The sequence below is a fragment of the Boleophthalmus pectinirostris genome, unplaced genomic scaffold (assembly GCF_026225935.1).
Source record: "Boleophthalmus pectinirostris isolate CB_2022bp ecotype Guang Dong unplaced genomic scaffold, ASM2622593v1 HiC_scaffold_7, whole genome shotgun sequence".
Classification (NCBI taxonomy): Eukaryota; Metazoa; Chordata; class Actinopteri; order Gobiiformes; family Gobiidae; genus Boleophthalmus; species Boleophthalmus pectinirostris.
Window position 1 is genome coordinate 39,283,268 of NW_026571473.1, and position 22,529 is coordinate 39,305,796.

The 22,529-nt window shown below is 46.5% G+C and overlaps 2 protein-coding genes across 2 annotated transcripts in view; both read right to left on the bottom strand.

Moving 5' to 3' along the window:
- Positions 1–1,897, bottom strand: part of nwd1 (NACHT and WD repeat domain containing 1) — a 42,584-nt gene extending 40,687 nt beyond the window's left edge. The window contains exons 1-2 of the mRNA XM_055165271.1: positions 1,871–1,897; positions 202–454 (exon numbers count right to left, since the gene is read on the bottom strand). Coding sequence (XP_055021246.1) covers positions 202–454; positions 1,871–1,897 — 280 coding nt within the window. The remainder of the gene's footprint in view (positions 1–201; positions 455–1,870) is intronic.
- Positions 1,898–2,066: 169 nt separating this feature from the next.
- Positions 2,067–22,529, bottom strand: part of thop1 (thimet oligopeptidase 1) — a 30,403-nt gene continuing 9,940 nt past the window's right edge. Inside the window, exons 5-14 of the mRNA XM_055165157.1 lie at positions 21,484–21,586; positions 17,667–17,824; positions 17,412–17,547; positions 15,531–15,673; positions 15,176–15,399; positions 8,271–8,472; positions 7,550–7,736; positions 7,120–7,248; positions 4,678–4,814; positions 2,067–2,393 (exon numbers count right to left, since the gene is read on the bottom strand). Coding sequence (XP_055021132.1) covers positions 2,238–2,393; positions 4,678–4,814; positions 7,120–7,248; positions 7,550–7,736; positions 8,271–8,472; positions 15,176–15,399; positions 15,531–15,673; positions 17,412–17,547; positions 17,667–17,824; positions 21,484–21,586 — 1,575 coding nt within the window. The 3' untranslated portion in view covers positions 2,067–2,237. The remainder of the gene's footprint in view (positions 2,394–4,677; positions 4,815–7,119; positions 7,249–7,549; positions 7,737–8,270; positions 8,473–15,175; positions 15,400–15,530; positions 15,674–17,411; positions 17,548–17,666; positions 17,825–21,483; positions 21,587–22,529) is intronic.

Sequence of the window (22,529 nt, forward strand, 5' to 3'; positions counted from 1 at the left end):
TTCGTTTGTTTGAACGTTTAAATTAAATCAAGTATTGTCATATTTTTGATGAAGTTCAGTCTCACCTGTGAACGTGGAGCTGATGAAAACTCGGAGCATGTTGGAGGTGCAGGACGGACCGAGGAGCAACTTTCCCCGCAGGAGCTCCTGGAGACTCCCTGCTGCTCCTGCTGCACCTGCTGCTGCTGCTGCTGCACCTGCTGCACTGCTGCTGCTCCTCCTGATGCTCCTCCAGGTGCTCCTCCTTCAGGTGCTCCTCCTCCTGCTGCTCCTCCTTCAGGTGCTCCTCCTTCAGGTGCTCCTCCTCCTGCTGCTCCTCCTGCTGCATGTGCTGTTCCACCAGGTGCTCCTCCAGTTGCTCTCCCCAGTGTTCCTCCTCCTGCTTCTGCTCCTCCTCCTGTTCCTGCTCCTTCCTTTGGTGCTCCTCCTCCTCCTGCTCCTGCTGCTGCTCCTCCTTCTGACATTTTTACACTAATAAAATCAAGCTTATCCTGCTTCAAAAATCAAGTTACACCTCAAATTTCACCTCCTGCTCCAGAAAATAAGGAACATTTTAACATTTTAAAATTTTAACTATAACTTAAACTTTTAACGCAGCTAAATGATCAAACTGTTTTCTTTTCTTTTCTAAGCGAACAGATTTGGGCTTGAAAAAAAGTTCAAAAAGCCAAAAACAATTATACAGTCAAATGTTTCTGTCCAAAAATGCACAGATTATTCTTGTTATTTTGTCTTACAGTTTCAGAAAGTCCAGCTCCAAAACGTTTGTTCTTCTCAGGTGTAAACTCGGCTCTGCTCCATCAGGAGGAAGAAACTCGGAAAACTCCAGGTGGAAAACAGGAAAAAAAACATCTTAAAGGTCAGATTGTGTCGGGTTGTGTCGGGTTGTGTGGGTTTGTGCGTCTGCTTTGTCTCGGTCCGTCTCCGTGTGTGTTCTGAGGCGAGTCGTGCGCGTCTCTGGAGGTTGTTTTCAGGTTGGGTTCCTCGGGTGGTTCCTCCGGTCGCTGGGATCTTCGGGGATCGTCTCCGGAGCGACCGTGCTCCCTCAGCTCCGCTCCGTTTCTCCAAAGCTGCTCATTAACTCTTCTGTCACTGTGACCGACTCCGCGCACGAGTCCCGAGCTCCACGGCAGATTCACCCGAGGCCGTTCACCTGCTCGTTTCCATGGAGACGTCACCGGAATGTCCCGCAGTGTGACTTTAAACCGCTCCACTTGACGTTTATTCGATCACAGGTGGATTTACGGCTCAAAAATCCCTAGAAAAACATTAGACACTGTTGTGAGTGCGAGCGGCGTCGCCTCTCCACAGATCTGCCCTGGAGCTGCAGCTGGTTTGGTTTCCGTGGAGACAGAAAGGTTTAAAGCCACACTGCGGAACATTCCAGACGAAGCAAGAACAGTAACATGTTCACGGAGAAAAGCGCTTGAGGGAACAGCGCAGGTTTAACGCAAACACTTTTTTTGAATTGTGGGTTTTTTTGTGAATTTTTCGTTTATTTTTGCCATTTTTAATCATAAAAACAGAAATAAATGTGGAAATAAAATAAAACTGATTCTGAAAAAGAAAACGGCAAAAGGAGTTTTGAACCAGGACTAAACCAAAACTAAACCAGGTCTAAACCAGGACTGAACCAGGTCTAAACCAGGACTAAACCAGATCTAAACCAGGACTGAACCAGGACTAAACCAGGACTGAACCAGGTCTAAACCAGGTCTAAACCAGGACTAAACCAGATCTAAACCAGGACTGAACCAGGTCTAAACCAGGACTAAACCAGGACTGAACCAGGTCTAAACCAGGTCTAAACCAGGTCTAAACCAGGTCTAAACCAGGACTAAACCAGGACTAAACTGTCCTGTTTGTTCGCGGTGAGGCTCAGGTGAGTTTGAGTCATCGTCTCTGAAGAATCAAGACGAGAACAAAACAGCTGCAGGCGAAGAGAGAAAACAAGAAGAAAAATCACTGAGGACAAAGAACGAGAGAAGAGAGAAGAAGAGGAGGAAGAGGAGGAAGAGGAGAAGTGAGTCTGTGGTGAATCAAAAATGAAGCCGAGACAAAAAAAATTCACCTCAAATTGTTTTTAATTTTTCAGTAAAACCCAAACTCTACAGAACTAGAAAAAGTGAGTCCAGAGGAAAACAGGTCGGGTGGTGTTTGGGTGGTGTCAGGTGGTGTCGGGTGCTCCGTCGGGTGCTCCGTCGGGTGCTCCGTCGGGTGCTCCGTCGGGTGCTCCGTCAGCAGGGCGTGGGCGTGTTCTCGGGGACAGTTAGACCTTTGCTCAGGAGGAAGGCCTCTTGTTTGGGTTCTCTCCCGAGGAACTTCCTCAACATCTCCGACGCTTCCTGAGATCCTCCAGGCCCCAGGATGAACTGACGGTAATCCAGACCCACCTGACAGGTGAGACAGGTGAGACAGGTGAGACAGGTGAGACAGGTGAGACAGGGGAGACAGGTGAGAGACAGGTGAGAGACAGGTGAGAGACAGGTGAGAGACAGGGGAGAGACAGGTGAGAGACAGAGGAGAGACAGGGGAGAGACAGGTGAGAGACAGAGGAGAGACAGGAGAGACAGGTGAGAGACAGGTGAGAGACAGGTGAGAGACAGGAGAGAGAGGAGAGACAGGTGAGAGACAGGTGAGAGACAGAGGAGAGACAGGGGAGAGACAGGTGAGAGACAGAGAGAGACAGAGAGAGAGACAGGAGAGAGGTGAGACAGGTGAGAGACAGAGGAGAGACAGGGAGAGAGACAGGTGAGAGACAGGGAGAGAGACAGAGAGAGAGACAGGGGAGAGACAGGTGAGACAGGTGAGACAGAGAGACAGGTGAGAGACAGGTGAGACAGGTGAGAGACAGGGAGAGACAGGTGAGAGACAGGTGAGAGAGGAGACAGGTGAGAGACAGGGGAGAGACAGGAGAGAGCGACAGGTGAGAGACAGGTGAGAGACAGGGGAGAGAGACAGGGAGAGCGACAGGGGAGAGACAGGGGAGAGACAGGGAGAGACAGGGGAGAGACAGGAGAGAGGAGGACAGGTGAGAGACAGAGTGAGAGACAGGGGGAGAGACAGGTGAGAGACAGGTGAGAGACAGGGAGAGACAGACAGGTGAGAGAGACAGGGAGAGACAGGGGAGACAGGGGAGAGACAGAGGAGAGAGGACAGGAGAGACAGGAGAGAGAGACAGGTGAGAGACAGGTGAGAGACAGGTGAGAGACAGAGGAGAGACAGGTGAGACAGGTGAGACAGGTGAGAGACAGGTGAGACAGGTGAGAGACAGGAGAGAGACAGAGGAGAGACAGAGGAGAGACAGGGGAGAGACAGGTGAGAGACAGGAGAGAGACAGGTGAGAGACAGGGGAGAGACAGGTGAGACAGGTGAGAGACAGAGGAGAGACAGGTGAGAGACAGGTGAGAGACAGGTGAGAGACAGCAGAGAGACAGGTGAGAGACAGGGGAGAGACAGGTGAGACAGGTGAGAGACAGGAGAACAGAGGAGAGACAGGGAGAGACAGGTGAGAGACAGAGGAAGACAGAGAGAGACAGGAGACAGGAGAGACAGAGACAGGTGAGAGACAGGTGAGAGACAGGTGAGAGACAGGGAGAGAGACAGGGGAGAGAGACAGGAGAGAGAGGAGAGAGACAGGGGAGAGACAGGGGAGAGACAGGAGAGAGACAGGAGAGAGACAGGACAGGAGAGAGACAGGTGGAGAGCAGACAGGAGAGAGACAGGAGAGAGACAGGTGAGAGACAGGTGAGAGACAGGTGAGAGACAGGAGAACAGAGAGACAGGGGAGAGCGACAGGAGAGAGACAGGAGAGAGCGACAGGAGAGAGACAGGGGAGAGCGACAGGAGAGAGACAGGTGAGAGACAGGGGAGAGACAGGAGAGAGCGACAGGGGAGAGACAGGGGAGAGACAGGGGAGAGACAGGGGAGAGACAGGGGAGAGCGACAGGAGAGAGCGACAGGAGAGAGACAGGTGAGAGACAGGGGAGAGACAGGGGAGAGACAGGTGAGAGACAGGGAGAGACAGGGGAGACAGGGGAGAGACAGGGGAGAGACAGGAGAGAGAGACAGGAGAGAGCAGGACAGGTGAGAGACAGGGGAGAGCGACAGGAGAGAGACAGGTGAGAGACAGGGGAGAGACAGGGGAGAGACAGGGGAGACAGGAGAGAGACAGGGGAGAGACAGGGAGAGACAGGGGAGAGACAGGGGAGAGACAGTTTACCAGGTCTGGTCCCGGTCTGGTCCCAGACCTGGTTCAGTCCTGGTTCAGTCTGTATGTGGTGCAAAAGTCCGACATCACAGTCACTTAAGTCAAGGAAACAGGAAACGGTTGTTCTCCATTTTTTTCATTTTTCATTTAAACACAAAATTGAAAACTAAAAAAACAAATCATTATCTGTTTTTTCATTTTGGTTTTGGAGACAAATAATGAAGAAAACTGTAGTTTTTTCATTTTCTTATTTTAGGTTTTATTTTGAAAAAGTAATGAACAAATGATACACGGATGTTTCTTCTTCCTGTTTCCTCAGTTTTATTGTTGTTATTTCTGTTATGATCCAACTAATGTCATAAGAACTAATCTGTTCTACTGTAAAACTAACTAATAGTGTCTATATATATATATATATATATATATATATATATATATATATGTGTATATATGTGTGAGTGTTTTACCTTGGGGTTCATGATTCCTTCTTGTTTGAATCGTGCGTAGAACATGTCCATAGAAAACACTTCACTCCACAAATACCCGTAATACTGAGCGTCATATCCACCGGCCAGGTGCCCGAAGGTCGCCGGCATGTTAGTGCCTGAAACACACACACACACACATACACACACACAGACACATACACACACACACACACATCATACACACACACAGACACATACACACACACATACACACACACAGACAAAAACACACACTTTATTTACAGCAGACTCTCCCGTCGCCTTTAGAGCAGAGGTTTATGCACCACGACAAAATAAAATCATACAACCAACACAAAAACGGAGGTATTTTGTAAATGCAATAATAAACATTTAAAAAGACGTCTGTTTTTACTCATTTTGCAGTTTGTAGGTTTAATATTCGTGTTAATGTGTCATGTTACTGAGACAAACGTCCTGACATGAGTCAAGAGCACAGTCAGGGAAGTTACTTTAAAAAAGTAATGTTCTTTCCTTTACTTCTGTAAAAAGTAATCCCTTACTTTACTTAGTTACCCTCTGTGGAAAGTCACTTTTTACATTACTCGTTACTTTGGTACTTTTTGGTGGTAAACTTCATGTGAGGCTGAATACGGCACAAGACCCTGAGGGAATGAAGAAAAGAAGTTTGAGTTGAAGAGGAAGTGAAACTGTTCAGAGTCACAGGTGTGGTCAGTCGGCCCGGGGGATTCAACTCTGCAGGTGAAAGACGACCGCTCTGCAGGAGGGTCCCTGAACCCGGTCCCTGAACCCGGTCCCTGAACCCGGTCCCTGAACCCAGTCCCTGAACCCGGTCCCTGAACCCGGACCCTGAACCCGGACCCTGAACCCGGTCCCTGAACCCGGACCCTGAACCCGGACCCTGAACCCGGTCCCTGAACCCGGTCCCTGAACCCGGACCCTGAACCCGGACCCTGAACCTGGTCGCTGAACCCGGTCCCTGAACCCAGACCTTAAACCCGGTCCCTGAACCCAGTCCCTGAACCCGGTCCCTGAACCCGGACCCTGAACCTGGACCCTGAACCCGGTCCCTGAACCCGGTCCCTGAACCCGGTCCCTGAACCCAGACCTTAAACCCGGTCCCTGAACCCGGTCCCTGAACCCGGTCCCTGAACCCGGTCCCTGAACCCAGACCTTAAACCCGGTCCCTGAACCCGGACCTTGAACCCGGTCCCTGAACCCGGACCCTGAACCCAGACCTTAAACCCGGACGTGAACTTTAAACCTCGTTGTTGATCTGATGATAAAGACTTTACAACATGAGAGTTGCTCTGATGTGAAGAGCACCTGCCAGCACCTGCCACCAGCACCTGCCAGCACCTGCCACCATCACCTGCCCACACTGGAATAGTAAAACAATAGAACCCTGACAGGGGAGCACGTGACGTGTTGTGTTGTTGTTGTGTTGTTGTTGTGTTGTTGTTGTGTTGTTGTGTTGTTGTGTGTTGTGTGTGTGTTGTTGTTGTTGTGTGTGTTGTTGTGTGTTGTGTTGTGTTGTTGTTGTGTGTGTTGTGTGTTGTGTGTGTTGTGTGTGTGTTGTGTGTGTTGTGTGTGTGTTGTTGTTGTGTGTTGTTGTTGTTGTGTTGTTGTGTTGTGTGTGTTGTGTTGTGTGTTTGTTGTTGTGTGTTGTGTGTGTTGTGTGTGTTGTGTGTGTGTTGTTGTTGTGTGTTGTGTGTTGTGTGTTGTGTTGTGTGTGTTGTGTGTTGTGTGTTGTTGTGTGTGTGTGTGTGTGTGTGTTGTGTGTGTGTTGTGTGTTGTGTGTGTGTGTGTGTGTGTGTGTGTGTGTGTTGTTGTGTGTGTGTGTGTGTGTTGTTGTGTGTGTGTGTGTGTGTGTTGTGTGTGTGTGTGTGTGTTGTTGTTGTGTTGTTGTGTGTGTTGTGTTGTGTTGTGTGTGTGTGTTGTTGTGTGTGTTGTTGTGTGTTGTGTGTGTGTTGTTGTGTGTGTGTGTTGTGTGTTGTGTGTGTGTGTGTGTGTGTTGTGTTGTGTGTGTGTGTGTGTGTTGTGTGTGTGTGTGTTGTGTTGTGTGTGTTGTGTGTGTTGTGTGTTGTTGTGTGTGTTGTTGTGTGTTGTGTGTGTTGTGTTGTGTGTGTGTGTGTGTTGTTGTTGTGTGTGTTGTTGTGTGTTGTGTGTGTGTGTGTGTTGTTGTGTGTGTGTGTTGTTGTGTGTGTGTGTGTTGTGTGTGTTGTGTGTGTTGTTGTTGTTGTGTGTGTTGTGTGTTGTGTGTGTGTGTGTTGTGTGTTGTTGTTGTGTGTTGTGTGTGTGTGTTGTTGTGTGTTGTTGTTGTGTTGTTGTGTGTGTTGTGTGTGTGTGTGTGTTGTTGTGTTGTTGTGTGTTGTGTGTGTTGTGTGTGTGTTGTTGTTGTGTGTTGTTGTTGTGTGTTGTTGTTGTGTGTTGTTGTGTTACCTGGAGAGGAGGGGATGCCCAGTACGTCCTCACACAGTCTGTGATATTCTTCTGCAGGGTCCAGGTCGCTCCTCGTGTGCAGAGCCTGATCCACTTTGGCCAGAACGATCTGACGCAGGTTAAACAGACCTGAGGGTCACACGGAGGTCACACCGAGGTCACACGAGGTCACACGAGGTCACACGGAGGTCACACGGAGGTCACACAAGGGTCACACGGAGGTCACAAGGGTCACACGGAGGTCACACAAAGGGTCAAAGGTCAACACAAGGTTTATAAAGGAGAAAAAGTCCTTAGCGAGAAAAACTTGGCTCTGAGGAAACTTTTATATAAACAAGAAATATGTAAAAAACAAAAAATGACAGTAGACAGGAGCAGACAGGAGCAGGCAGGAGCAGACAGGAGCAGACAGGAGCAGACAGGGGCGCACCTGTGTTGGCGAGTCTGGACTTGATGAGTTTGTGGAGCAGGTCGTCGGGGATGGGGGCTCCGCTCTTGTAGTGCTTGGACATTCTCTGCAGAGGCTCTTTTTCCCAAACCCAGTTTTCCAACATCTGAGACGGAGCCTCCACGAAATCCCGCTCCACGTGTGTCCCGCTGAACATGGCATAGTCCGCCTGCGGGCAACAAGAACCTCGAGTAAAAGGTCTGTGAATACTTCAGAAGAACAGAGACGTGAGAGAAAACTCAGAGGAGCTGAGAGAGAAACACTGTGGAACCATCAGACTGGCACCGGGGCGCAGACCGGCACCGGGGCGCAGACCGGCACCGGGGCGCAGACCGGCACTCGTGATGTTCCTGAGGCTGTGGAAGAAGAAACACCTAAACCAGCAAAAGATCAACTGGACCAGAAGAACAGATGAAGAACAACACAAACTGATCTGGGGTCGTACCTGGGCACAGAGGGGGCGGGGGGCCGTACCTGGGCACAGAGGGGGCGGGGGGCGTACCTGGGCACAGAGGGGGCGGGGGTCGTACCTGGGCACAGAGGGGGCGGGGGTCGTACCTGGGCACAGAGGGGGCGGGGGTCGTACCTGGGCACAGAGGGGGCGGGGGGGCGTACCTGGGCACAGAGGGGCGGGGGGTCGTACCTGGGCACAGAGGGGGCGGGGGGGGCGTACCTGGGCACAGAGGGGGCGGGGGGGGCGTACCTGGGCACAGAGCTGGTGCATGACGTGTCCGAACTCGTGGAAGTAGGTCTCGACCTCGTCGTGCTGCAGCAGGGCCGGGGCGTCGCTCGTGGGTTTGCTGAAGTTGGCGACCATCGCCGCCACCGACATCTGCCTGGAGCCGTCGGGCAGGAGGCACCCGGGCTGCAGGCCGAAGCACGCAGCGTGCCCGTACTTCCCCTCCCTGCCCCGGGCACACAGAGACACACAGACAGAGACACACAGAGACACACAGACAGAGACACACAGAGACACACAGAGACAGAGACAGAGGGTTTAGACTGGTATAAAGACGAGTCAGAATGTGACTCTACAAATGAACCAATGGGACACGAGGAAACATTTTATATCATTATATTTGAAAATAACAAAACTTGTACTCTGAGCTCGACTCGTGTGGAGCTCAGAGAGTGACGTCTGAGTCTCTGTCACTTTAAAGTCACATGACGACACATCGACTGTTGTTTGGTGTGGCTCGTGTGAGGAGCTGAGGCGGCTCGCCTGGAGCGAACACAGTGTTGGAAATGTGCTCCACACACTGAGGCGTCAAGTACACGTCACTACAGAACAACTGTAACTCTGATTTATCTGGATCATAAAAACACTGGACCTGAAGAATCATGTTTTATAATTCTCCAATCAGAAGCAGAATAAGCGTCACATGACTCTCGTTTGAGTTGCTGGTTCAAAGCTGAAATCCAGTGAGTTTTTTCAAATTAACTTTTTATTGAAAAAGCAGATTACATTTTGCAGAGTGTAAAATTAAATCACATGTTCCTGCTCTTACAATTTTTTTTAAAACATATACAAACTCAAAACAGGTTGGGGAGCCAGGGAACCTCTTTCACAATTTAACAGAATATTGCAACTGTGAGGTAGTGTTATATGAAGTCTGATCTCACTGGCTTTACATATTCTGTCCACCTAGTCCACATCTTGTAAAAAGAGTCCAGCTGCACTTTCAGTAAAAATGAAATCTTTTCCATCATGTAGATCTCTTGCACAATGTCAATCCAGTTCTCAATTGTTGGTCGCTCAGGTTTAAGCCATTTCCTTGTTATTGCCTTTTTACTTGCTGCCAGTAGAATATAGAGTAATCTCTTATTTGTGTTGCTAAAGCGTCTAACACTAAGTTACCAAGGTACAAAGTTATAAATGACAGGGGGAAAACACATGAAAAAACACCCTGCAGATGTTGATGAATCTCTGACCAGTTTTCTTGGATGACCCCACATTCCCAAAAAATATGGAAGTGATTAGCCCCATCATTCCCACATCTCCAGCAGGCATCACCTATTCCTTGGTGTCTCTTTTGTACTGGTGTAATGAAAATCTCATTAGGTTTTTCCAACAAAATTCACGCCATGTATTTGACCCTGTTGAGATCCACTGGATTTGACATATGTGCTCCCAATCCTCTTCTGTCATTGTAAACTTTCCCTCTCTTTCCCACTTTTCTTTGATATAATATGTGCTCCCCTCCTCACCCAACAGCCATTATACAATTTCGAAACTATTTTTGTGGGAGATGATGATTTTATTAGCGACATAAATATTTGTAAGAAACCCTGATCGGCTGAGGGAATTGTAATTTTCTGAGTGAAGTAGTGCCTTATTTGCAGGTACCTGAAGAAATCCTCAGAGCGCAGTCCATGCTTCTGTTTTAAAGTGTCAAAAGCCTGAAATGCCCCATTGTGGACAAATGATTTATAATCAGTTAATCCTTTTGAAATCCAAACTTTGAACCTATCATCATATTTATTGGGGGTAAACTCAGAATCGTATGCACACCATCTCAAAATGTGTGAGTCCCTCTCTAGATGACATAACTTAAGGGTTTCATTCCAGGCCATAATCATCGTATTTAATAAGTGGTCATCTTGTATATTAATTTTACCCTGCAGTTTTGTATCTGCAATTAGAGCTTTCAATGGTTTCCCCTCAATTGATTTCCTCCCCAGATCTTTCCATCCCGCCCCGTAAGCAGGAGAGCACATGCACACAAGAGGCCTCAGCTGGGCAGCATAGAAATATTCCCTTAAGCATGGAAGGTTCCTACCACCTTTATCTTTCTTTAACTGTAAGGTTTTATACTTAATTCTAGCTTTTTTACCTTTCCATATGTACCTTGATATCATCTTATCCCATTCTGCAAACTGTTTATGTGGTATAGTAAATGGCAGACACTGAAACAGATATAGCATTCGAGGAAGAACATTCATTCTGATAGAGTCGATCCTCGAATGTAAATCCAGAAATGGTATAGTATTCCATCTTTGTATATCCGTGTGCAATTTAATGTTAAGAGGTCCATAATTTACTTCATACATCTTAGTGAAATCTGTATGTAGTACAATTCCTAAATATTTAATACAATCTGCATCCCATTTCCATTTATAATCATTTTTAATATTTTGAGGTGGGTCATAATTTAAAGTCAATATCCGAGTCTTGTTTACGTTAATTTTGTACCCTGAAAAAGCACCGTATTCTTCAAGTGTTCTGATCACTATGGGTAGGGTCTGCGTTGGGTGAGATATGGTCAATAATAAATCATTAGCAAATAACGCCAGTTTTTGCTCCTCTCCTGCAACTGTTACCCCTTTGATATCTTTTCTTTGCCTTATCCATTGACCAAGTGGTTCAATATACAAAGCAAATAATAGTGCGGACATATTACAACCCTGTCTAGTCCCTCTTTCTAGAGCAATTGGCTCAGTAAGGTCCCCATTAATTTTAATTCTAGCGGTCGGTTTGTTGTATAACCCTGAAATTGTCTCAATTATTGATTTATGAAAGCCAAACTTGCCAAGTACTTTGTACAAGAAGGTCCACCTCACTGAGTCAAACGCTTTTTCAGCATCAAGGCTGATCACTAATGTCTCCTGCTTTTGTTTAACGACCTGCTGCATTATGTGCAGAACTCTTCTGATGCTGTCCTGTGTTTGTCTTTGTTTGATAAACCCGGTTTGATCTTTATGGATCAACTGTGGCAGGATTGTTTCCAATCGCTTTGATATTATTGATGTGAATAATTTGTAGTCAATGTTTAAAACACTAATTGGGCGGTAATTACTACACTCTATCCTTTCCCTCCTTAGGTATAATGGAAATTATTGCTTCATTCCAAGATTTTGGTATTTCTTTCCATCACCCAATTAAAAGTCTTCAATAAGGTTGGAATCAAGTGATCCTCCATTGTTTTGTACCACTCTGGCCCATAACCATCCGCTCCCGCCATCTTTCCTCTTTTCAGTCTCCTAATTGCTAAATGAATTTCTTCTTTAGTTATTGCAGCAAGAAGTTTCTTATTTTGTTCTTCTGACAAGGTTGGTAAATCTAATTGGGTCAAGAACGTATCAATCTGCTCACCATTATTTGTGCAAATTTGAGAGTAAAGATTTTTATAATAGTATTGAAAACATTGCTGAATTTTCTCCTGTTCAGTTTCTAATTTGTTATTTAAGGGATTTTTTATTTTATGTATTGTTCTCTCTGCTTGTTGTTTCTTCAATATATAAGATAGACGTTTTAGAGATCTCCCACCTGATTCATACTGTTGTTTTGTAAAAACAAGCTTTTTCTGTACCGCCAACGTATTGATATCATCAATTTCTTTTTTCAATTTTATAATTTCAGATTTAATTTCGTTTTTCATAGTTTTGGAGTGCACACGCTTAAGTTTTAACAATTTGTTTTCCAAGCATACAAGTTTGTATTGGTTGGTTTTCTTTTGATAAGAGGAGATACTTATTATTCTACCTCTCATTACTGCCTTAAAAGTATCTCAAAGAATCACTGGGGAGACCTCATCATTGTCATTATGCACAAGATGCTCCTCTAACGCATCTTTTAGATCTTCTTTAATATTTGGGTAGTTAAGAATATTACTGTTTAGCCTCCAAAAAGTAAATCTTTTCTTACTTGCTAAGCAAACATTCACATAGACTGGGTTATGATCAGAGATTGTACAGGGCCCAATTTCACTGGTTTTGACTCGGAGGACGTCATTTTTTAACATAAAAAAATAATCTAGACGAGAATAGACGTTATGGGGGTGTGAATAGTGAGTACACTCCCTCCTGGATGGATTATTATCTCTCCATACATCAATTATTCCAATTTCTTCCATAAGATGTAGCATCTTTTTCCCTATCTTTTTAGTGTCACCTTTCCCATTTGAAGAGTCAAGTGAACCATTTAACGCAATGTTGAAATCTCCCCCACATATTAAGATTCCCTGACTTTTAGTAGTAATTAGTTCAAAAACATGTTTATAAAGGGACCAATCGCTACCAGGAGGGACACACACACTGACAAGAGTTACAAGAGTATCTTCAATCTTTCCTGTTATCAGGACATATCTGCCTTCCTTGTCTTTGTGCTCTGATATATGCTCATAGTTCAGTACCCGCATATCAGAATCGCCACTCCTCTCCGGCGCCCTGAACCATGAGAAGAATAAAACACATGTTTGAAACCCAGTTTGTTCAATTTGGAATGTTCCTCATCTGAGAGATGCGTCTCCTGCATCAATGCAATTTCTACTTTATCTCTTTTGAGTTTCGACAGTGCTTTCCATCTTTTAACTGGACTATTGGCCATTAATATTAATTGTAACAAGTTTTATACGTTTGTCAAACATGGTGTTATTCCATTAGTTACATCATACATATGTTCCCTGCTCCCCATCATAACAATTGAACTAAGAACAATAGTAAAACTGAACATTTGAAAAGAATAACGAACAGACTTTGATGATGTGAACTCCTGAGGCAGGGGTCTTTGAGACAGACCCTGTAAAGCTTCTAAAGGCAACGTCCTCATCAGTTCGTTGAAGGGGGCCCTTGTTGGCTGTGGCGTGCACTATGGGAAGACGCACCGTAAAGAACCGTACACTTCATATTTCACACCAAAAACCACAATGTCTTTAAGCTTAGGCTTAAAATAAAAAGACCATAATGGATATTTCTCACTGACAATCAAAAAAAGTAAAAAAAACAACCTTAATCTCCAGAGGGCCCAGCTGCCGCTCTCCTGAAGGCTTTGTAACCTGGGTCCGGCCCTGGGTTTGGTGCATTGCGAGCAGCCCCTCTGGTCACTCTGGTCCAGGTCAGCTGTTTTAGTTGCTCCAAGATTGTTTCTGCTGGTTTGATAATCGCAACAGGAAAGCCTCTTCTGGACATGTCTTCACTCGCCTCCACTGCTGTATTGTACGTTTTGATTCCTTCGGCAAACTTCACCTTCAGTCTAGCTGGAAAGAGGGTTTGGAACTGGATCTGGTCTTTTAAAACTCTGCGCAGGTCAGCGTCTTCTCTTCTCTTCTTAATGATAACAGGAGGATAATCATTGTCCAGTGTTATTTGTTTACCTTTCCAAGTAAAACCTCTTTGTTGCCTTGCGGAGGATTTGTTCTTTTGTCTTGAAGCTCAAGAACTTAACGAGAATAGAGCGCGGCGGGGCCCCACTTGGGGGCGGGGCCCAGGGAGCGGTGAGCTCGTTCAATGCCGATATCTTTCACATCATCCAGTCGCAAACCCTCACGCAACAAACATTCAACAAAGTCACTCACTGTAGGGGAGTCTCGCTCGGATTCTTCGGATACGCCGTAAATCCTGATATTCTCCCTCCTGGTGCGGCTTTCCAAATCTGTGAACTTGTCCTTTAACTTCATGTGCAGCTGCACGAGTCCGGCCATCGTCTGTGTTCTGAATCCTCTCCTCCGCTTTCTCGATCCTCTCCTCAGCTTCCTCCAGTCGGTTGTTCACTTTGGCGATATCATCCTTGATACCTTCTAACTGCTCCCTGTTCTCTTGGCGAAAGTCTCTGAGTTCTCGTAAAAGTACATCGTAGTCCGCCATGATGCGTGGTAGCGAGTGTTAGCTTAGCGTTGGCTAATTAGCCTTGCGGTTGTTTTGCCGTGGATCTCCGATGGTCAACTGTACGCTAACGCTAGCGTTTTTCGAAGTCGATTCACTTACATTAAGTCACCATCCAGTATGGTTTTCTGGTGTATTTCTCTCCCCCTTTATCTTATCTCCAATTTACAAGATTTATTTCACCATTTGAGGGGGGCTGGTATTAATTATCTTGGTTCTGTCGGGAGCCTCTCACCACGCAGCCATGACGTTGATGTTCCAACCGGAAGTCCTGAAATCCAGTGAGTTTAAATCTAAAATGTCTCTGATGTGACGGAGTCTCCCTGAACCTCAGAACCTGCAGCAGCAGAGTCAGAGCTAGTGCAGCCTCTGCAGCTCAGAGAGGAGATCTGGAGCTTCTACAAGAGACCAGAACAGAAAACACCTGTGTGTGTGGTGTTTGGACCTGGTGTTGGGACCTGGTGTTTGGACCTGGTGTGGGATCTGGTGTTTGGACCTGGTGTGGGACCTGGTGTTTGGACCTGGTGTGGGATCTGGTGTTTGGACCTGGTGTGGGACCTGGTGTGGGACCTGGTGTTGGGATCTGGTGTTGGGACCTGGTGTTTGGACCTGGTGCTGGACCTGGTGCTGGGACCTGGTGTTGGGACCTGGTGTTGGGACCTGGTGTTTGGACCTGGTGTGGGACCTGGTGTGGGACCTGGTGTTGGGACCTGGTGTTGGGACCTGGTGTGGGACCTGGTGTGGGACCTGGTGTTGGGACCTGGTGTTGGGACCTGGTGTGGGACCTGGTGTTGGGAACCTGGTGTGGGACCTGGTGTTGGGACCTGGTGTTGGGACCTGGTGTTTGGACCTGGTGTTGGACCTGGTGTTGGAACCTGGTGTGGGACCTGGTGTTGGGACCTGGTGTTGGACCTGGTGTTGGGACCTGGTGTTGGACCTGGTGTTGGGACCTGGTGTTGGGACCTGGTGTTGGGACCTGGTGTTGGGACCTGGTGTTGGGAGCGTTACCGTGGATACAGGTCGAGGTAGAACTGTCCCACGGTGGCGCCGCTGCTCCGGTCCCTCACGTGGTACAGCGTGACGTCCGGGTGCCACACGGAGGCGCCGGGCACCTGCTCGAACAACAAACCCAACAGCTCCTGGTAAATGTCCAACAGCCCCCGGGTCACCACCTCTATCGGGAAGTACTCCTTCAGATGGTTCTGGTCCACCGCGTACTGGGTCTCCTCCACCTGAGACCACAGAACAGAAACCAGGACTGAGACCAGGACTGAGACCAGGACTGAGACCAGGACTGAGACCACAGAACACAGACACAGAGAACACAAATTGAACTGTGACATTGAGACGTTGGGAGTCGTACCTGTGTCATGAAGTATCGCATGTCCCAGGCGTGGAGTTTTCCGTCAAACGGCAGCTGTCTCTTCTCACACTCTTTCTGCTTCAGGTTGAGCAGAACCTCCCTCTCCTCCTCCCCCAGGGGGCGCAGTTTACACGCCAGCTCCTCTGGAACACACACAACAGCTGTAAGGTTTACACCGCACACATCAGTCTACAGGGGGCGCTGTTCACAGCCTGAGATCTTCAATAACACACAGAGAACAGCTGTAAGGTTCTTATGGTTCTAAGGTTCAGTTTCCACAAAGGAACACACAGAACACCTGGAAGGTTTTTAACAGTACAACTCTCGAGTGTGTCCTTCAAACATGGAGCTCAAGAAGAATTTAGGGGGCAGTAAAGTGAATGTAGGTGTGTGTAGTTCATCACAGAATCACAGACCCACAGAGGAACAGACACAGGTCTGTTGTGTGAGGCTCAGTTTGATCAGCTCCAAGTGGAGCTCACTGCAGATTTACTCAAACAACTATTTTATTTTACTTTATTATTTTCATAACCATTCACCTCGTCATGTGTCACTTATAATCCTACTTTATTATACAGTAAACTGTGATTTGCTTTAATGATCCAAGTTCTCTTCCTGGGGTCAGTTTTCATTAGTTGGACATGAGAACATCACAGATGAGAGTTTGAGTCTGAATGATCGAGTCTTGTTCTGTGTCAAAGCTTCTGCAGAGGAACAACTTCAGTTTTAAACCACCAGATGGAGCTACACAACCAACAAAGTGTGACACACAAATGTGTGACACACAAATGTGTGACACACAAATGTGTAACACACAAATGAGTGACACACAAATGAGTGACACACAAATGAGTGACACACAAATGTGTGACACACAAATGAGTGACACACAAATGTGTAACACACAAATGTGTGACACACAAATGTGTGACACACAAATGTGTGACACACAAATGTGTAACACACAAATGAGTGAACACACAAATGAGTGACACACAAATGAGTGACACACAAATGTGTGACACACAAATGTGTGACACACAAATGAGTGACACACAAATGTGACACACAAATGTGTAACACACAAATGTGTAACACACAAATGAGTGACACACAAATGAGTGACACACAAATGAGTGACACACAAATGTGTAACACACAAATGAGTGACACACAAATGTGTGACACACAAATGAGTGAACACACAAATGAGTGACACACAAATGAGTGACACACACACACAAATGAGTGACACACAAATGAGTGACACACAAATGTGACACACACACACAAATGTGTGACACACAAATGAGTGACACACAAATGACACACAAATGTGACACACACAAATGTGTGAACACACACACAAATGAGTGACACACAAATGAGTGACACACAAATGAGTGTGACACACAAATGCACACAAATGAGTGACACACAAATGAGTGACACACAAAATGAGTGACACACAAATGTGTAACACACAAATGAGTGACACACAAATGAGTGACACACAAATGTGTGACACACAAATGTGTAACACACAAATGAGTGACACACAAATGAGTGACACACAAATGAGTGACACACAAATGAGTGACACACACCCTGAGGCCTCATCTACACATCAGTAATATGTAGGAGGCAGTAGTGGTCAGTAGAGTGTGTGCAGGTGTGTGCAGGTGTGTGCAGGTGTGTGTAGGTGTGTGCAGGTGTGTGTGCAGGTGTGTGCAGGTGTGTGTAGGTGTGTGCAGGTGTGTGCAGGTGTGTATAGGTGTGTGCAGGTGTGTGGTGTGTGCAGGTGTGTATAGGTGTGTGTAGGTGTGTGCAGGTGTGTGTAGGTGTGTGCAGGTGTGTGCAGGTGTGTGTAGTGTGCGTTACCGAGGAAGGAGGAGACCTTGTGTGCGCTCTTGGCCATGTTCATCTCCAGTACAAAGTCGGCGTGAGTCTTGAAGCCGAGCAGAGCACACTTCTGAGCACGAAGACTCACCAGCTCCTTCAGGATCTCAGAGTTCTCCTGAAAACACAAACCACCACAGAGTCAGAGGGGGGGGCAGGGGGCACAGAGGGAGGGGCAGGGGGGTACAGAGGGAGGGCACAGAGGAGGCAGACTGGCAGCCATGTTTGTAGTTTTACCTGTTTGCAGCGCGAGTTGAAGGCCTCCTCCAGCTTCTTCCGCGTCTCTGGGACGTGACACTTTTTCATGGTGGGGAAATAATGAGGATACTTCAAAGTCACTTTGAGTTTGTCTCCGTCTTTGTCCAGAGAGCTCAGGAAGTCCTCGGGGAGACCGCCTACAGGACACAGAGGGCAGAGGTCAGAGGTCACACACTTTAACACGTCACAGAGCCTCATTTGGTCTTTTATTATCACAGACAGTTTCTTTTACACAAACCAGCGCCGTGTTCCTCCTCACAGGTCGGATCAGAGGATTTAAAGAAGCTCTAGGAAACAGTCGAGGGTCCAACACCTGCCTGTCTCCATGGAGATGTACTTTGTCTAGAATGTTCCAGAGTAAAGCACACGCCCGGGCCTCTCACCAGAACTCGTTTTGAAGAATGATTTATTACTGAACTGATACTAAACGATCAGCGATGATACTGAAACCAAACTGTTCTGAACAGGTCTGAACATGACACGTGTCGATCCCCACGCACGAGCACAGGGGACCAGTTACAGTTCAGATCTGTGGAGAGGCGGCCCTGCAGGTTTTTCCAGGTGTTTGCTTAGCAAAACAAACACCTGGAATTGATTAAACGCAAGATAAATAAAATGAAAATGAAGATTATTTCAGGAAAATAATTAGAATCTCGATGCAGACGAGCAGATGACGGATCCTCCACCAGAAAATCTGAGTTGTGTTTTATCACACACTAAAAACTTCTCTGATCTGGCCAAGATTTTAACACTTTTATCAGGTTATTCATCTTGTTTTCAGATTTATGATCAATTTACTCGATCTGAGACGCTTCATTCTCATCTACAGTCGTTTATTTGAAGAGAACTTGTCAGTAAAATGAACTTCTGTATGGACACATCATTTTACTACATTTAACTCATTTTCTGATCGGTTTACGTGTTTATATTTTACATAAATAAAAGTGTCCTGAAACCAAAAATGCTGCCAAACTGCAAAAGTACTAGTTTTTTGGGTTTTTTTTGGGACTCTTGTGGTCAGACTTGTCTTGGTCTTTTGAGCGTCACTTGACAACAGAACAAAACTCATCGAACGTCGTCTCCACACAGTTAAAGAAACATTATAAACACTTTTAGTTTTAAATCGTGAAATATTAAACTGAAAATACAAACACACGTTCATTTGTGCTCAACAAACTACTGTAGATATCAATAAATTATAATATTATATCAGGTCCTTATGCACTAGAGATTTTTTAATGACTGTAATGAAACTGACATGATGATACTTTCTGATACTGCAGATACTGTGATACTGTAAAACTGTAGTACTGTAGTACTGTAATACTGTAATACTGTAGTACTGCCCAACTCTTAAGGTTTGTTCACACCAAAGCATCAAATTGTCCAGTTTCTATGTAAAGTCCATGTGGACGCGTGACTGGAGCGTCCTGTGTCTTCGGCGTAGACGCAGCGAGTCTTGAGCGTTTTGGTGTCGATGCTCTAGACGCGCGTCCAAGGCGTCAGTGTCAAGAAGTTCAAAATGCTGAACTTTTTGCGTCAGATGCACCGCGTCGACCAATCAGGGACGAGTATCCAGAGACGCAGCGACGTTATTATCAGGAAGAAAAACCCCAGAACCAGAACCACAAACATGAACGGAACATAAATATAAACACCACAAACACAGAGAACTAAACCAGGACTAAACCAGGACTACACCAGGACTACACCAGGACCACACCAGGACACACCAGGACTACACCAGGACTACACCAGGACTACACCAGGACCAGACCAGGGCTACACCAGGGCTACACCAGGGCTACACCAGGACCAGACCAGGGCTACACCAGGACTAGACCAGGACTACACCAGGGCTACACCAGGGCTACACCAGGACTACACCAGGACTACACCAGGACTACACCAGGACCAGACCAGGGCTACACCAGGACTAGACCAGGACCAGACCAGGGCTACACCAGGGCTACACCAGGACTACACCAGGACTACACCAGGACTACACCAGGACTACACCAGGACCAGACCAGGGCTACACCAGGACTAGACCAGGACTAGACAGGACTACACAGGACTACACCAGGACTACACCAGGACTACACCAGGACCAGACCAGGGCTACACCAGGGCTACACCAGGACTACACCAGGACTACACCAGGACTACACCAGGACTACACCAGGACCAGACCAGGGCTACACCAGGACTACACCAGGACTACACCAGGACCAGACCAGGACCAGACCAGGACCACACCAGGACTACACCAGGACCAGACCAGGACCAGACCAGGGCTACACCAGGACTACACCAGGACTACACCAGGACCAGACCAGGGCTACACCAGGACTACACCAGGACTACACCAGGACCGGATCAGGACCGGACCAGGACTGGACCAGGACTACACCAGGACTAAACCAGGACTAGACCAGGACTACACCAGGACTACACCAGGACCAGACCAGGACCAGACCAGGACCAGACCAGGACCACACCAGGACTACACAGGACCAGACCAGACCAGACCAGGACTACACCAGACTACACAGGACCAGGACCAGACCAGGGCTACACCAGGACTACACCAGGACTACACCAGGACCGGACCACAGGACCGGACCAGGACTGGACCAGGACTACACCAGGACTAAACCAGGACTAGACCAGGACTAAACCAGGACTAGACCAGGACTAGACCAGGACTAGACCAGGACTAGACCAGGACTAGACAAGGACTAGACAGGGACTAGACAAGGGACTAGACCAGGACTAGACAAGGACTAGACCGGGACTAGACCGGGACTAGACCGAGACTAAACCAAGACTAGACTGGGACTAGACCAAGACTAGACCGGGACTAGACCACGACTGATCCAGTGTCATTAGTGGAGTATAAATATAAACTCGCTCCAGTCGTCGAGTCGATTTCCTCCGCTGATGTTTTATGTGATAAAAACACTAAAGTCTCTCAGTCTGGTCTGACATTGTTTCGGGAAAAGTCCAGGACTGGGCTCTTGTTTCCAGGGCAACGGACAAACGTCAAGTATTTTTCTCCCGTTCGTCCACAGAGTCAAAGACGGGCGTCTGGGGCGTCTAAACTCAAATGCAAAGACTCCAAATAGAAATGTCAAGGCGTTTTTTGATGCTTTGGTGTGAACGACCTTTAAAGGTTGTATGGAGGATTTTTTTTGTTTCAAACTGTCAGTGAAAGATTAAAATACCATTACAGAGACGCAGCAGCTTTGTAATTATGATGACCAAAAAAAAAAAGAACGAAAATCTATCAACTGTGGACGTAGTGAGGCCAGATAAACATCAGCCAATAGAAAACGAGGCTCCTTCATTGTCTATTGGCTGTTAGGTTGTCAATCAAACTCCCTAGTATAACTGACTCGTCGGAGCGCGGGGATTACGTGGTTTATGCAGCGGTTCTTAGAGGCATTTTTGAACTGTCGCTTCCTCGCATTTCGCACAAAGTTTGTCGCGACGGCGGACGAGAATCCACGACCGGTTCGCCGCAAAAGAAAGTCCGTTTTTGAGGTCGCTGAAAGAAGAAGAGAAGTGGAAATGTAGCAAACCAAACTGAGGTGATTCTTGGAGATCTCGTCCAGCGATGGCGCGACCAAAGCAAACGAAGGGTCTAAAAACTGACGCGTCGGTCGCTGAATTACTTCTAGACAGGAAACTTCAACAGTGATTCTGAACGCGCACAAGGACTGACGCTGTATTTCTCTTCCCTTAAAAAAATCCTCTATACAACCTTTAATATATAAGACATGTATAAACAGACCGAGCTCCTGCAGGCTGAAGCTCAGGCTGGTCGTGTCCTCGTTCAGGTTCTTGTTGAAGTCGATGCTCAGGTTACTCAGCTTCTTCTTGATGTTTTTAATTTCCTGAAAAACACAAAAGTAAAATGTGTTAAAGACAAACTCCATCTAGAGCAGACGTCTCCGACCTTTATCCTCCCATGAGCCGCTTTTACAAAACAAAACTGTCAGAGCCGCTCGTTTTAGTGCTCACAAGAAACCAAGACGAGCTTTAAATGAGGAAAAGTCTAGAAAACATAAACTATTATCCAGTTATTTGCGCACAAAATCAAACATCAAAACGACACATGTTGTTACAGCTCCAGGACTCGAGTTCTTTGACTCGTAACATAAGAAGTTTTATCTGCTAAAAGAAAATAAAAAGCCCAAACTTTACTTAATGATATTAAAAATATTATTGATAGAAAATGAGGAGACGCGCCCGTGCAGCATGGTTTAGTCCTGGTTTAGTCCTGGTTTAGATCAAGTTTAGACCTGGTTTAAACCTGGTTTAGATCGAGTTTAGACCTGGTTTTAGTCCTGGTTTAGTCCTGGTTTAGATCGAGTTTAGACCTGATTTAGACCTGGTTTAGATCGAGTTTAGACCCGGTTTTAGTCCTGGTTTAGACTTGGTTTAGATCTAGTTTAGATCTGGGGGGGGGGGGGGATTTAGCCCAAAATGTGAAAACAGTTAAATCCCTCTGTTTAATCCATTTATTTCAACAAAGTAACTGTAATCCAATTACCACTCACTGAAACAGTAACTGTAACTGAATACAGTTACTCATCATTTGTACTCTGATTACTCCGGTATTTATAATCTGTTACTCCCCAACACTGTCTGTGTGACCTGTTTTGTGGCACAGAACTCGTCTGTTAATTCTGTCATTTTGTTTCTTAGTTTAGGTCATTTTCTGTGCATGTTTTAGTCGGTTTTGTTCATTTATCTTCACATTCCTGTTAATTAAACTTTACTTCATTACCTCCGCCAAGGAGGTTATGTTTTTGCCGCTGTCTGTCTGTCTGTCTG